Source organism: Ambystoma mexicanum, chromosome 7q (assembly GCF_040938575.1).
Source record: "Ambystoma mexicanum isolate Mex_15411 chromosome 7q, UKY_AmexF1_1, whole genome shotgun sequence".
Taxonomy (NCBI): Eukaryota; Metazoa; Chordata; class Amphibia; order Caudata; family Ambystomatidae; genus Ambystoma; species Ambystoma mexicanum.
Genome location: NC_090941.1, coordinates 939,075,602 through 939,092,437, shown reverse-complemented (window position 1 = coordinate 939,092,437; position 16,836 = coordinate 939,075,602). Strand labels below are relative to the sequence as shown.

The following is a 16,836-nucleotide window of genomic DNA, read 5'->3' as shown; positions in this document are numbered from 1 at the left end:
TCAAAAAAGAAACTAGGGCCAAAAACCGGTCCCATCAAAGGCGGCATAGTGGCAGCCATGAACGACTTTTTTAGATTGAAATTGGAGGCAAATCTAAATCAAGGTCACGAGCTGTCCGACAATGAAATTCTTGAGAGTCTGGGCGAAGCAGAAACAAATATATCAAGATCTGAGTGCCTTATTACAGAGGCCACTGCGAATCCAGATTCAATGATCAGTCTATCAGATAAAGCACAAGGAGGGTCCTCTACCCCCCTAAGATGGCATTATTCTAACAATCACAAGAAGAGGTCTGAACTTAGTGAGTCAATGGGAAAGCCCACTGAAATATGTTCCCAAGCTCTACTAGAGGCTGAACTAAGGACAGAAAAGGAGAGAACTGAAGAAGAGATCTTGACCCCAGAGTCGAATACATACTTACACGAAACTACAATCATAGAAGGTAGCTCTACCAAAGAACCACGAGATATGGATATGAAAAGTGTTAAGAACAAGAGTCCACAAGCCGACGAGAAGCTAGTGATAGACGTCGGAGCAGTGTTGCTTCCAGTCGAACAAGGCCCAATCGTTTCCCCAAAGGAACATGAGATCAACAGGGAAAAAACAAACCTACTGCCTCGAGCACGATCTGTGACGCGGTGTTCTGAAGAAACTCAGCGGTCTCCTTCACTAAACCTCGTGCAGCAAAATATGGACCAATCAACATTAATGTCGTCAGTGACGATAGCAATGGCACCATTCACAAAGATGTACGAGACCATTAACGACACGCTTCGGGACCAGATGTATATGCTCTCAGCAATGCAATCTAAATTGCAATATTTGGAAGGTTACATAATGGGAACCCAAAACCCCGAAAGGGAAAAAACCACGCAAAAAAAAGGACAGGCTCCATCCTGCAGCTGCGTTATTGCCTATGGATTCCATCCTCCAGCTGAGGAACCAGAGAACAAACAATCACAAAATCCCATTACGGATCAGATAGCCCCCGTTATCAGACAGGACGAAACGGTTGAGCCACTGGCTCACGACGACAGAACCACCTACATCCCCAACATCGAACAAGGCGAAGAGCCACTGGACGATATTATTGCTATCCTTGACGAAGGAGAGAACTATATGGTGACGGAAAATGAAGCAGGCACGTCGGGGGCAAATCAAGAAACAGCTAATCCCTTTTCCTACATCCAGACCGGGGGAAAATTGGGGAACCCCAGTAAAAACACCATTGTAAAGCCAAAGAACTTTACATTTGGAATATTCTCGCAACAAAAATCAATTGTCAACCAAACTTCGAAGAAGGATGTGAACAGGCCAACCACTTCTTTGGTCCCTCAAATACCTCCGAAGCAGTCAAAGGTTGCCGTTAGGAAAAACGGTCTTACAAAGAGAGCAGTGAAGAAAACAGTTACTCGAACTACTGAGGAGAGTGAAAAGCGACCCAATCGTGCAAAGGAAAAAGAACCAGTCCTCATGGTTCTGGAGCAATTAGACGGGAGTATTGCCACTGGGGACGAGACAGGATCCGAAATTCATCCACCAAAATCGTCAAAGAGAAAGATCCATAGAGCGATCATGGACTCTCCCAAAAATGAACCGCCGCACAAGGTCTTTATGAACGAAATTCCCGATTCTCCAATAGAAGCAACAGTGAAAACTCATAGACCGCAAAAAGTAGACTATATATCCTCCCGGAGCTCAAGGCCTAGCATCCAAAAAGAACAAAGACCAATCGAGAGACGTAGACATGACACAAACATATGGAAGGAAAACAAAACCCGGTCTATTCCGGCTTACACTCGAGGACAGGTGGACATAGGAGAGCGGAAAAAGGCTCGTAAATCTAGCCTCGAAAACAAAAAAAAGACCTCAGATCCTTACCTCCAATATATCACCGAGGTAAATCAGAAAAAAAAAGGAGAAAGCATATTAGAACAAGACCAAGAACGGAAAAAAGCAGCAAAGCAAATCCTAACCGCCCATATGCTAAGACTGAAAAATATCAACTCAAAGCAAGAGGATATAACTATGAACAGATCAAATATTCTAAAAATTCTGACTCGAATTACAAGCCTGAAGCAGATTGGAAACAAAGACCTGTGGATAGTAGAACCAAGTACCATCGGGAGAACTGACTATTCTTATATACATCTCCATTCGGAAAATACTAAACGATACATACTGAGAGAATCCGAAAACCTACTTTCCATGGGATTTGAACTAACGGATCCCAAACAGGCCAACATAAAAAAGGACCTATCTACGGGAACCGAAAGAGTCAAGAGAAACACAGAGGCCACCCCGCAAAAGAGCACTAGATACATCAGCAAAATGCCTCACGCACAACCTGGCCGAACGAACCGAAGTCCACCGAATCTAAGAAACGGAGCGGATAACCAGAAAGAGAGAAAAAGATCTGAGATAACTCCTCAAAAAGACACGCACCGGGAACAAAACACTCTACGAATCAAACGACTCCAACATTCCAATCGCAATAACTGGTCTCCCAACAACGATGACAGACTAAGTTCAAATGAAGTGGAATCTTGGACATGGCACAGAACCGAAGTTTCAAGCCACAAAAATTACTAGCAACGATCGAGAGGAATGAAGACCTCTATGTGCTCGGGAAAGCCAAAAGAACGAAAAACACAATCTCCATTGCCACATCCATTAAGATTTGGCAGTTGGAACACGAGAGGTTTTGTACACTTAACAAGAGAAACCGATGTTAATCTGGGAAATTTCGATGCACTTTGTCTCCAGGAGACTTGGCTAACCACTAAACCCCAACTAGATGGTTACGACATAGCTTTCACGCGTGCTAGAAAAGGTGAATCGGGAAGACCATCAGCTGGCCTCATTATCGCCATTAAAGCAGGATCAGGCCTGGAAATTTTCAAAATACTACAAACTCCTTATTGGATACAAGCCGTGCTTCTTACAAGAAAATCCTTCACACTGAATCAAAAGGAAAGCTCGATTCTTTTGGTCAACGTCTACTGGAACCCTCAGGTAACATCCAACGAAGACCTCCTCAACGAACTCCAAAACGCTTTTGAGGAAGCACAGAAGACATGGGATGATCACAGTACCATTATAGGCGGGGATTTCAATGCCATATGCGAAGGAATTGGCAACCGCTCTACATCGCTAAACCTAAAGTCTCCCGTGCGGGAGAGAGGTATTTTTCTGGACAAGATCATGGCCGAACGAGACATGCACAATCTTCACTGGCAGCGAAACAAAGCTAATCTGGCAATTCCTTCATGGCAACGAGACAATCAAAAAGGAACAATAGACCATATATTCGTCTCGAGAGACATCTTGCCAGAGATTTGCTCCTTTACAATCAGGCCAACAACTTTCAGTGACCACAATCTCTTGGTGACAGAAGTTTGGGCCATCAAACCCCAAACGTTTCTGAACAATCTGCCACTGGAGATAACAGAAAAAGGTAAGCGAGTCAAAATATCTGCAAAGGGCATACGGGAACTGGAAGCCCAATTCGCTGGCTCTCAAATTACAGGATCAACAGCGCCTAAAAGAAAAGAGTTGGACCTGGACTACACACCTCTGCTAACCAGATTTTTAATGGATCCAGCAAAAGCATCGGTGGAGAAGAAAGACCAATCTTATCCCCATGCTTACAACAAAGATCTGGTAATGAAAAGGAAGGAACTCAGAAGACTCAAAAGATTAGCACAAAAAACTCCATCCTCAGAGAACAACGAAAAGTGGCTAAAATCGGCCCGGCACTACAGAAGCTGGCTTCAAAACCATCGTTACCAGCTATACCTGAACGATTCTCAGCAAATGCTGTCAACCATCTGTGGCAAGAAGCCTAAAGAGTTCTGGAACTTGATCAAAGGAACACAAAAGAATACCAACGAGAGCATCCAGAACAACGTGGGCGAGGCGCGCTGGATCGATCACTTTTCAAAATTATTTGCACCCATTAGTGAAGTGAATGTAACGGAAACTCCGATGAGCGACCGCTACAAAAAGACAAGCCCATGGTCTATCCCTGACGATAAAGAGTCTATCCTAGACAAACTAAAAAAACTAAACAACTCGAGGGCTCCGGGACCCGACGGGATTAGCAACATGGAATTAAAAAAAAATCCTGAATGCTGGGCCAACATCATGAGCGAACTCTTCTCCAACTGTAACAGTAAAAGAGCAATACCACCAACATGGCGAAAAGCCAATATTGTGCCCATCTACAAGAGAGGTGCGACAGACGATCCGAACCAATACAGGCCCATCGCCCTCTTGGACGTAATGGGGAAAGTTTTTGCGTCCTTGGCCCTAGATGCGTTCCAAGAATGGACGCGTTCGTCAAAAGCAACGGACCCATTCCAGAACGGTTTTATCAGAAACTCTGGAACTTCAACAAACATCTTACTCACGAGTGTGCTAAAGGGAAAGGCTCTTCAAAGTGGCAACCCAATCTATATCGTTTTTATCGATCTGGTACAAGCGTTCGACCAGGTAGATAGGGAACGCTTATGGGCGAAACTGGAATCCAAAGGCTGTCCGGAGTCAATTTTAAATCCAATCAAAGCTTTACATCAAGAGACATCAATTCGAGTTCGTTTAAGTGCAGATGGTCGACTCTCGGAAGAAATTGTAACAGCACGCGGAGTCAAGCAGGGTTGCCCTCTGGCTCCATCGCTGTACAACTCTTACATCGCCGATTATGAAGATTCCATCCTTACGATCAGACATTTTCCCCCGACAATTGGAGGGGAGAAGATAGACCGTCTACTGTACGCGGACGATATCATCCTGATGGATTTAACCCCTATAGGTCTTCAACGACAATTGGACAACATGGTAGCATATATGTCGAAAAACAACTTACGCCTTAACACCACAAAGACCAAAGTGCTTACCCTGGGGAGATCCTCAAAGTGGAACTCTAAGTTTACCTGGCATTGTGATGGAAGGAAGCTGGAAAGAGTGGAAGCCTTTAAATACCTTGGGATTGTAATCAGTAACGATAAAGAGGAAAAACCCATGCTTGAAACACTCTGGACAAAGTTAAAAAATCTCACAGCCCAAGCTAAGGCCGTGGACAAGAAACACGGCCGTTTTTCGATTGTACCCATCGTGAGATTTTACAAAGCCAAGGTTGTTCCTACCCTAGTTTATGGGATGGACGCAATGCTGCTAGCTCCGAACACCATCTGGGAGAAACTGGAAGCTTTTTTCTGGCGAAAGGTCCTCGGTCTAGCCCAATCCACTCCAATTGCACTAATAAGACGAGAGCTATGCATTTCCTCACTGTTGGCAATAAAACTGAGAGCCACCTTGATGTTATACCGCAAGGAAATAAACAATCCAGAAGTCAAAGTGTTGGAGCTCATACGGAAAGAACTTAACGAGGGAAATAATCGGGCGCTTGTAAGCTGGGATCAATCCAACCGGAAAATGTTGGAAGAACTGGATCTTTCTGTTGAGACACTCATACACAATCCAAATCGAGTGTCGCAAAAACTTTTAGAAGCAGATTGGATCCATACTCAAGAAGTGGCCTGGTCGTATTCCATCACAGCAAAATTACCAACTGCTCCAATGAAGCTAAACGACATGCGTGGCTACCTACTGAGGTTCCCAGATAAGAACTTAAGTCGTCTGTTCCTAAGATTCAAGCTGAACCAAATAAAAACTAACGAAATTTTGGCACTACGCAAGCAAATACCATCGAGTTCCTGCCGCTTCTGCCAATCGATAAATGCCATCGAAAGCACAAAACATCTGCTAATGGAATGTACTGGGCTCAAAACGAACAGAGATAAATACCTTGCAGTCCCATTGAAAAATTACCTCACCCTCGACGAAGAAAACCTCTGGATACTCCTGACGAACGGGAACAACACTAGATGCGTCATAGGAGTAACACTCTTCCTTAAATCCTTGACGCTCGAGTAGGAGGATTTCCCTTAAGCCTAAGCCTACTAAATAAAGACACTTCTAAAAAGAATCCGGACACTGGATATATGAAGACTACTCATCCTATATTTTGTAAAAATTGTGATACAATTAAAAAAAAAAAAAAAAAAAAAAAAAAAAAAAAAAAAAGAAATGTTCCACCTTTCTTAGGTTCCGGGGAGCAGACATGCACCCTGCAATTTGGTGATGCATTTTGGACACTCACCACAATGCCTACCCCCCAACCCCGTGTCCTCTCTGGTGACATTCACAAAGCATTGTTGGATTTTTGCAACATATTATATTGAAATCTTGTCATTAGAATGATTTAAAACTAAATAAATAAATAATCATGGATTTCCTTTAAACTAACTGAGGGATTGGAACGTGCATTACCTATTTGATTTTGATATGTATTTGCATATCTTGGTCTTAATCCATTTTGGACTGCACATTAGTCATATTTCAGAACAAAAGTGGTGATGACTGGAAGGTTTAGAATTAATCTAACCCTCCAGATCATTTTTCTTTTCCTGCCTAGAAAAGGGGAAAACCCATATGCAAATCAGACTTGGTCCCACCCCGAAAGGAACAGTCCAGTGGCCCATCAGTTTGGGCTGGATTGGGCCTTTTAGGGCTGGGACCAAGCCTGATTTGCATATGGTCTTCCCCTTCTGTAATGGCTTGGCAGGTGAAGAACGATGGTCTGGGGGGTTGTCCAGAGCAATGCCAGAGGTTAGGATTTATTCCAAACCTTCCAGCCAGCATCTCTTCTATTTTGCATTAGTCATATTTAGCACACCTTTTAAAATAGACTTTACTCTCTTTCATGCCAGGTACGAAAACCCGACTGTATCTCTTAGGCTACTCCTTTTGAAAGCATGGGCACCGTCATGTCTTTTAAAGCTCTCAAACCTATTTGGGATTCTGCGGCCCTACCAGAAGGTAGTCCCCACCACCACATAGTGCTTGGAGTTGTGCCACCCCTCAATTTCTCATCCCGCTTCAAACACTGCCTAAAAGCATTGGCAAACAACAGGTAACAAAGTAGGATGTGGAAGTCTGTTTTTGTGGTTGGAGTTCTCATTACAGCCATCTTTCTTATGGCAGGGTCACGTGACTCACCTGCACGGCAGAATTCATCCACTTCCTGGTGCACCATGTCCTTCACCCGACTGCTGTAGGCCAGCCTGGAGTCTTGGTCGTAGGCCTTCAGAGTCTCACTGGAGCTGTAAGACTTTTGAGGCACCTTGTTGTCATCGCTGTCTGCCGAGGAGCTGGTGTAGCGGCGCTCTGTGTCGCGCCGCCTCGTTAAGGACCGGTACGGTTTCCTCTCCTTCACATCCATGGCCCTCTCGTCTGTGTCGTCCACATTAAAAGAAACGACAGTGTCCGTGGTAAACAGATGTAAATAATCTGGAAGAGAGGAACAAAAAAGAGGAACTTGAGACAGGCTGACAGTAATTACGGTGCTTTTATCCCATTACCAGAGCACAGATCAATGGGAAGCAGAGCACTCACAGGTAGTAGCCGGTTCGTCTGCTACCTCTAATACAGAGCCTATGACAAAGGGAGGCCAACCTAGCAGATCCCTGGCATCACGTGTGCTTTCTTGGTATCCAGCACACCTAGCAGAACCCTGGGATCACGTGTCTTTTCTTGGTACCTAGCATACCTAACAGATCCTGTGGATCATGTGTCCTTTCTTGGGATCTAGCACACCTAACATATCTCTGGGATCATGTGTCCTTTCTTGGTATGTACCACACCTAACAGATCTCTGAGATCATGTGTCCTTTCTTGGCATTTAGCACACCTAACAGATCTCTGGGATCATGTGTCCTTTCTTGGTATCTAGCACACCTAACAGATCTCTGGGATCATGTGCCCTTTCTTGGTATGTACCACACCTAACAGATCCCTGAGATCATGTGTCCTTTCTTGGCCTTTAGCACACCAAACAGATCCCGTGGATCATGTGTCATTTCTTGGTATCTAGCCCACCTAACAGATATCTGGGATCATGCATCCTTCCTTGGTATCTAACACACCTAACAGATCCCTGAGATCATGTGCCCTTTCTTGGTTTCTAGCACACCTAACATATCCCTGCAATCAGGCCTTCTTCCTTGGTATCTAGCACACCTAACAGATCCCTGAGATTATGTTCCCTTTCTTGGCATCTAGCACACCTAACAGATCTCTGGGATCATGTGTCCTTTCTTGGCATCTAGCACACCTAACAGATCTCTGGGATCATGTGTCCTTTCTTGGTATGTACCCCACCTAACAGATCCCTGAGATCATGTGTCCTTTCTTGGCATCTAGCACAGCTAACAGATCCATGAGATTAGTTCATGTGTCCTTTCTTGGCCTCTCGCACACCTAACAGATCCTGTGGATCATGCATCCTCCCTTGGTATCTAACACACCTAACAGATCCCTGAGATCATGTGTCCTTTCTTGGTGCCTAGCACACCGAACATATCCCTGCAATCATGCCTTCTTCCTTGGTATCTAGCACACCTAACAGATCCCTGAGATTATGTGTCCTTTCTTGGCATCTAGCACACCTAACAGATCTCTGGGATCATGTGTCCTTTCTTGGTATGTACCACACCTAACAGATCCCTGAGATCATGTGTCCTTTCTTGGCATCTAGCACTCCTAACAGGTCTCTGGGATCAGTCTGTCTGTCAAAAGTAAATAATATGTCTGTGCCAAACCTATGATTGCCCTCACAATCTAGCTTAACAATGTGTAGGATATTGGATAAAATATATAAGTGTCTCAAAAGAATGTCAGGATGGTCATGGAGTTTCTTCTCAGCTCCCTTCCCCAAGCTTAAGTCACTCAGGATCTCAAAATGTTCAGTTCGTTCCAAACAGTTCACAAAAAGGCAGTGCAATAGTTTTCTTATTCAGCACAGTTCATGCACTTCTCTCAGGCTTCCCTTGCCTGATTCAATGCTCACTAGCATAACACAGTTCTGTTTTAACAATGTTCTCTTTCTCAGGGTTCCCTCGCCTTATTCAATGCTCTCTAGCATAACACAGTGCTACTTTAACAATGTTCCTGGGTGGATCTTTCCAGTTTTCCTCACCAGAGCTTAGACCCTCTTTACTGGTTACTTTCAACTCTTTAGTATTTTGCATTACAATATTTCATCATCTTGATACATGGAGTTCCCTTATCCAGTCTTCCTGCTTTCCTCATGCGGTTTATGTCAAAGACTTTCGAAACAACACAGCTTTACTTATTCCCATGCCTGACCATTCCAACACTGTTGCATTCTGGTTATCGAATTTCTTATACTATTTATTTATTTTATTTATTTTATTTTTATAGAGCGCCACACGCCCTTGGACCTCAGAGCGCACAGAGAAAGACAGAACAAGACAAATGACAAGCAGAGGTAAAGAGGTAAGGGTCAGAGGAGAGGTCAAGGGAACACCTGTTTCATTAAGACTCAGAGTAGCCTGGTTTGAGATTGAAAAGGTACGTTTTTATTGCCTTCTTGAAAGATGGCAGGTTGACAGCCAGACGTATAAGACTGGGGGAAGGTTCCATTGCAGGGTAGCCTGGACGTCAAAAGAGGTCCCTCCAAAGCATACCCGTTTATATCTGGGCTGGATGAAAGTTGGAGCGGCAGAGGAACGAAGGTTCCTTGTGTTAGCACAGGGCTTTACACGATCAATGAGTTATGCCAGACAGGTTTTAGAATGACATATGAAAGCCAGCGTTACGATCTTATGTGTGATCCTGTGCTTTATTGGCAGCCAGTGAGGAGCCCTCCTGGCATCCGAGGCATGTGCACACCTGGATAAGCCCTGGATGGCCTGAACAGCATTGTTCTGGGCTGCCTGCAAAGCCCGAATGTTGAGATCTGTGGTGCCTGCCAGCAGGCTGTTGCAATAGTCCAGTCTTGAATTGACAAGTGCTGTAGGGAGCAGCGCACAGTTTTTAGCAGTGAGGAAAGGACGAATATATGTTATTCACTTGGTGATGAGGCCACACGTACATCGAACGTAGGAGACATGTGGTTTCATGGATAATTCCTCATCTAGGTCCACCCCATAAAGTGTTGACTTTCTTAGATATGGCAATGGTATTGCCAGCAATACAAAAGTTAGCATATTCAGGTGCTAGTTTACTCAGGCGTGCTCTGGAGGAAACTATCAAGAGCTCCGTTTTGTTGCAATTCAATGCAAGTTAATTGCCTGCCATTCATGCCTGGATGGTGTCATAGATGTTATTTATGGCAATCAGATCTTGCTCATATTTTCCACTGAGCTCAAGAACGACCTGAGTGTCACCGGCATGGTTTGAATATCGGACACCCAGGGCATCTAGCAGATCCAGCAAAGGCCAGATATAAATGTTAAACTAAGTGGGGGACACACAGGAGCCCTGAGGGACACCACATGTTTGAATAACAGATTAGAGCTATCCTCACCAACGGACACCTGTACTGTCCGAGGGCCAAGAAAAGAAGATATCCAACAAAAGCCTTGATTGGAACAATGGGTGACCTCCCCCAGTCTTGTCACCAGTAGAGAATGGTCCACCAGATTGAAGGCCTCAGAGAGGTCCAGAAGCATCAGCAGGGCGGGATGTCCTCTGTCCACCATGCCAACCAGGTAGATTTGGGATCCATCATGGCGGTTTCAGTCGCATGCTGAGCTCTGAAACCCGATTGGTGCAGGCCGAGGATCTTATATTCTTCAATATGCTTCTGAAGTTGAAGGTATGCCAGTTTGTCCAAGATCTTTAAGACAAATGGCGCGTTGGTAATGGGCCTATAATTGTCAGTCACCAGCGGATCGAGATTGGCTTTTTTAAGCTGGTGTGTAACTCAAGCTTCCTTTAGGGTGGAGGGAACCACACCATCATCAATGGAAAGTTTGATGAGTTTGGTCATTCATGGGGCCAGGAGTTCAAGTGAGTCTTTAAAGACATCTACAGGACAGCAGTCACCCAGGCAAGAGGTGGGTTTGGGTCCATGAATAATCTTAGTGACTTGTTCTTCCGCGTAATGAGAGAAGTTAAAGCATGGGATGTTTTTAGATTTAGAAGTGGGCACTTGGGGGCTGTTCATCTGAGCATCATGTCCCTGAGATGAGATCTGGATATTCCTAATCGTTTTCTTATGGGATGCAATTTTAGCCATGTCGCCATTATGGATTTCTTGGAACGAGGCAGAATCCTTTACGCGGTCTCGATTGGTAGGAGGAGAATCTTGACATTCGAATGGGCGTTGTCAATCCTATTGTTGTAATATGTGGATTTGGACGAGATAATCACAGTCAAATTCCTACACTGCTCGTTTATACCATGATAGGGTGGTTTGATTGGGATTTTTGCGCCAGGCTCATTTTAGGGCTCTCGAAGCCTGTCTGTCCTCAAGCGTGAGCACCACGACAAGTTCCACTTCCTTGTCTTCGTCTCAAATGTGCTCCCTAGCACCCCAACAAGTTTCACTTTCTTGTCTATTCATTTAATCACTCAGTTCTCTTTCATCCGATCCCCATCAGGATCTTGCAACACTCAATATTCTTTTCCATAGCCTTTGCCATCAGCTTTCCCTTTCATTAACTTTATTCAACTCGCTTTTCACCTCAGTGATACTTTGTTTAACTTTCACATTTAACAGAGACTTTTAACAGAGAATTTTGACAATGCGGCATTCCACAGGACCACTCTGTTACTTTGTTTCATCACAGTTCAAAACAAGCAAAGCTTTCTTTCAATGCATCTCACTTCTTAAGCGTAACCTTGCTTGCTCTCATCACTTTGAACTCACTGGCTCTACTTTAACAACGAGTCCTTCACGTTTCTTTTATCCAAGGTCAGGGTCTCTCCCCTCCTGCCCCTCAGACCTTCCTGGGTGGCTTCGCTGTCCCAGGGAAACGAGAAATCTCTTGGCACAACATTCAAAGAGATTAACCAGCTTATCGGCTTCCTTTGACAAACCATTTCTCTTGGAGAAATGGCACCCTCGCTACGCTTTCTCCTGCTTCAACCTGCAGCCTTGTAGCATCTCGGCATCCCGTTCTCCGAAGCCTGGTTCTCAATAGCCTCTGCTCAACTGCTTGCCATCTCGCCTGCTCTCCTTCTCAAACTCACCTCTGCCTTCCTGGCTTTCCATTCTCCCCTTGTGAATCTAGGTGCCACCTTTTATACTTAGTACGATTCTGAATTGGATTCAGGTGTTTTTGATCGTAGCTAAGTGTTTGACCCTACCTGGCCTTGTTAGAGGGACAGAGCCATGGAACATTGCCATAGGTAATCTTCACAGCTTTGGTCTTCTTCCTCGTCTCAGTTTTAGGACGGTCATAGGGAAGATGGGAGTTGTAGTATCCTCTAAGGATATTAGAGGTGTCGGATCTGTAATTGCTAGAACAGTGGGGATAATAGTTTTGTGGTAGGTTTCATGTTTATGAAAACGTTTAGCATAACAGGAAAATGGTGTTTCTCTTTTATTCGTTGTCTCGCTCTCTTTGAGTAATAATGATATTGAATGAGAGAATTGGGATTCACAACAACTCTGAAAGTCGGAGGAAAGGGGCGGATGGATTGTTAGAAAGAATAGTTGCCTTAGAATTTAATGTAACTTCTCCTTTTTTTGTTTAGTACTTTCCTTTCAGTATAGAGTTGTAATGTTTTTTCAGATTTCCAAGATTAGGCTTTGGAATTCCCATAAAGTCTTCTGTTACATTATTCGCTTCTTCCACTTTTGGAAAATACCATGTCTCACCTGGGGTCTTCCTTCTAACGCTCCCCAAGAATCCTTCATCCAGGTGATCCTCCCTCGCTTGTCCGCACCAAGGGTTGGCATCCATGAGCGGTGGCCCTTTGCTGGCCACACGTATCATTGATCCCCGGGGATTACATGAGATAAAACCTTCAGGTTTCTCACAATGCCCACTGTGAACCTCTAACCCCTTCCTTGACAGCAAGTGGCTGATGATGGAGGAACCACTGTTGGAAATCAACGATAACACGTCGGTATATCCCATTGGAAGTGAAAACACAGCTTGTGATGTGAGCGCTGCAAAGCGCCCATTTTAAGCTCCAGAACGGAAATAGAAAAATGTATATTGTGCTGTAGTACATGACTGCTTACTGGCAACATAGGGGCAGATGCTGTGGGTAACCCTGAGGCTCGCGGCCCCTTTCATTTGAAAAAGTTGAAAGGCCCCCACGCCGTCTTTGCAATGACTACTTGAACACAGTGTTTTTGGTCTGAAAGGTGCACGTCTTTTATACCTTGCCAGCAACAATATAAGAAAGGCACATCTTTGGGGTTTTTGCTCCTTTTTGTTTGAAATTAGCATATATCACTTTAACATCTGTCTACTTTCTATGACGTGAATTAACATTACATATGTTAGCGTGACCCCTCATTTCTTTTTAGGACTTGTTCCCTGAGGATACACCCGGAAATGTACCCATTACACCAATGGACGTTTTCCAAAACAATACAGTCCTACACCAGGCGTGACACACTTGTTCTGTGCAGAAACAGCTGCTCCATCGCTCAACGCAGAACGCTTCCAGAAAGCGCTCCCCGAGCCGGCGAGCTACAGTATGAACCCGGCTCCAAGGGAAATGGCGCCGACAGGAGCTGCTATGTGTCTGCGAATCCCACGGGGAAGTCAGAGTCATATAAATACATTATGTTCGAATAACATTTTATCGACAGAAATCCCATCCCAGTTGAAACATGAAAACTAACAGCCGTACAAAATTGAGCAAAGCTATTAAAAATGTATAAACAGGTTTTGTAGTGAGGTGGGAGGCCGGGCACGCGCTGCAAGATGTATTCATTTCTGAATACAAGCAGCTTCCGCTTAACGTCCAATTCTTTCCGTGACAGAAGAAAGGGGGTGGCAGAGGGATAGATGAAGTAGTCTATTTCCCCTTAAGCACACAAACCAAGTAAGAGACACTTTGCATTCTGGGACTTGTAGTTGGGTTATTCCCATTATAGCTTTGTGCCTAAAAGTACTTGACCCTAAGTCGCAAACTCGGTTCTCTAAATGCGAATGGCAGAATGTTTAATTTGTGAGGGTCTACTGCAGGTAAGTGAGCTCTGCGCCGATAAAATAGCTCAGAGTTCGCAGGTTCAAATCCTGGCACGACCAACTCAGCCTTTTATCCTTCCGAGGTCGATAAATGAGTACCAATTTCGGTTGGGTGATACTGTATGTAAATATGTGAATATGTGCTCTGTAAAGTGCTTTGGATTAAGGCGCTATACAAGGCAGCCGACGCGAGGTAAGAAAGCCCATCCGGGCCCTGCACGCCTCTATTGGTGGCAACTAGGCCCCCAGACCCCCAGCGCATCCCTCTCCCACCCCGCACCCTCTTCCGGATTCCCGCTCCCCTCCCGCCTCCCAACCCGCCCATCCCCGCTCTGATTGGGCCGTGAGCCCTGGCCCAAAGGGTCTAGCGACCCTCCTCGCGCCGGCCCCTGCATTCACTGCAGGCAGCCGACGCGAGGTAAGAAAGCCCATCCGGGCCCTGCACACCTCTATTGGTGGCAACTAGGCCCCCAGACCCCCAGCGCATCCCTCTCCCACCCCGCACCCTCTTCCGGATTCCCGCTCCCCTCCCGCCTCCCAACCCGCCCATCCCCGCTCTGATTGGGCCGTGAGCCCTGGCCCAAAGGGTCTAGCGACCCTCCTCGCGCCGGCCCCTGCATTCACTGCAGGCAGCCGACGCGAGGTAAGAAAGCCCATCCGGGCCCTGCACACCTCTATTGGTGGCAACTAGGCCCCCAGACCCCCAGCGCATCCCTCTCCCACCCCGCACCCTCTTCCGGATTCCCGCTCCCCTCCCGCCTCCCAACCCGCCCATCCCCGCTCTGATTGGGCCGTGAGCCCTGGCCCAAAGGGTCTAGCGACCCTCCTCGCGCCGGCCCCTGCATTCACTGCAGGCAGCCGACGCGAGGTAAGAAAGCCCATCCGGGCCCTGCACACCTCTATTGGTGGCAACTAGGCCCCCAGACCCCCAGCGCATCCCTCTCCCACCCCGCACCCTCTTCCGGATTCCCGCTCCCCTCCCGCCTCCCAACCCGCCCATCCCCGCCCTGATTGGGCCGTGAGCCCTGGCCCAAAGGGTCTAGCGACCCTCCTCGCGCCGGCCCCTGCATTCACTGCAGGCAGCCGACGCGAGGTAAGAAAGCCCATCCGGGCCCTCCACACCTCTATTGGTGGCAACTAGGCCCCCAGACCCCCAGCGCATCCCTCTCCCACCCCGCACCCTCTTCCGGATTCCCGCTCCCCTCCCGCCTCCCAACCCGCCCATCCCCGCTCTGATTGGGCCGTGAGCCCTGGCCCAAAGGGTCTAGCGACCCTCCTCGCGCCGGCCCCTGCATTCACTGCAGGCAGCCGACGCGAGGTAAGAAAGCCCATCCGGGCCCTGCACACCTCTATTGGTGGCAACTAGGCCCCCAGACCCCCAGCGCATCCCTCTCCCACCCCGCACCCTCTTCCGGATTCCCGCTCCCCTCCCGCCTCCCAACCCGCCCATCCCCGCTCTGATTGGGCCGTGAGCCCTGGCCCAAAGGGTCTAGCGACCCTCCTCACGCCGGCCCCTGCATTCACTGCAGGCAGCCGACGCGAGGTAAGAAAGCCCATCCGGGCCCTGCACACCTCTATTGGTGGCAACTAGGCCCCCAGACCCCCAGCGCATCCCTCTCCCACCCCGCACCCTCTTCCGGATTCCCGCTCCCCTCCCGCCTCCCAACCCGCCCATCCCCGCTCTGATTGGGCCGTGAGCCCTGGCCCAAAGGGTCTAGCGACCCTCCTCGCGCCGGCCCCTGCATTCACTGCAGGCAGCCGACGCGAGGTAAGAAAGCCCATCCGGGCCCTGCACACCTCTATTGGTGGCAACTAGGCCCCCAGACCCCCAGCGCATCCCTCTCCCACCCCGCACCCTCTTCCGGATTCCCGCTCCCCTCCCGCCTCCCAACCCGCCCATCCCCGCTCTGATTGGGCCCTGAGCCCTGGCCCAAAGGGTCTAGCGACCCTCCTCGCGCCGGCCCCTGCATTCACTTCAGGCAGCCGACGCGAGGTAAGAAAGCCCATCCGGGCCCTGCACACCTCTATTGGTGGCAACTAGGCCCCCAGAGCCCCAGCGCATCCCTCTCCCACCCCGCACCCTCTTCCGGATTCCCACTCCCCTCCCGCCTCCCAACCCACCCATCCCCGCTCTGATTGAGCCGTGAGCCCTTCATCACTGGTCCTCCCAGGGCAGCCCTCTGCCCGGCAGCCCCAGCGGCTAAGGGCCCCATGGCCAAGGGCGGCTCCAACAGAGGCGGCTCCAGGAAGTGTCAGCAGGTGTCCGCAGGGGACGCCAAGGAAGCCAGCAACCAACAGACACCACCAAAACCGTGAGTGTGGAATGGGTAGGGGAGTAGAGCAATCACTCCACTCCAGAAAGCCCACGCCACTCTATCTTACCACCAAATAACATAGATTGCCATAATGTTAGCATGTCCACTCCTAGACGGAATTGTGAAAGTTGGCATGTCCACTCCTAGACGGAATTGTGAAAGTTGGCATGTCCACTCCTAGACGGAATTGTGAAAGTTGGCATGTCCACTCCTAGACGGAATTGTGAAAGTTAGCATGTCCACTCTAGAACTGTGCAAGTTAGAATGTCCACTCCTAGACGGATTTTGTGAAAGTTAGCATGTCCACTCTAGAACTGTGAAAGTTAGCATGTCCACTCCTAGACGGAATTGTGAAAGTTGGCATGTCCACTCCTAGATGGAATTGTGAAAGTTAGCATGTCCACTCTAGAACTGTGAAAGTTAGCATGTCCACTCCTAGACGGAATTATGAAAGTTAACATGTCCACTCTAGAACTGTGAAAGTTAGCATGTCCACT

General features: G+C 47.5%; 1 protein-coding gene across 11 annotated transcripts in view; it reads right to left on the bottom strand.

Moving 5' to 3' along the window:
* The window catches only part of TENM4 (teneurin transmembrane protein 4), a 2,472,585-nt gene that overhangs the window by 1,033,726 nt on the left and 1,422,023 nt on the right, over positions 1-16,836 (bottom strand). For all 11 annotated transcript variants that reach the window (XM_069639906.1, XM_069639908.1, XM_069639907.1 and 8 more), the window contains exon 7: positions 7,063-7,353. In XM_069639906.1, the coding sequence (XP_069496007.1) occupies positions 7,063-7,285 (223 nt within the window). In that variant the 5' untranslated portion in view covers positions 7,286-7,353. The remainder of the gene's footprint in view (positions 1-7,062; positions 7,354-16,836) is intronic.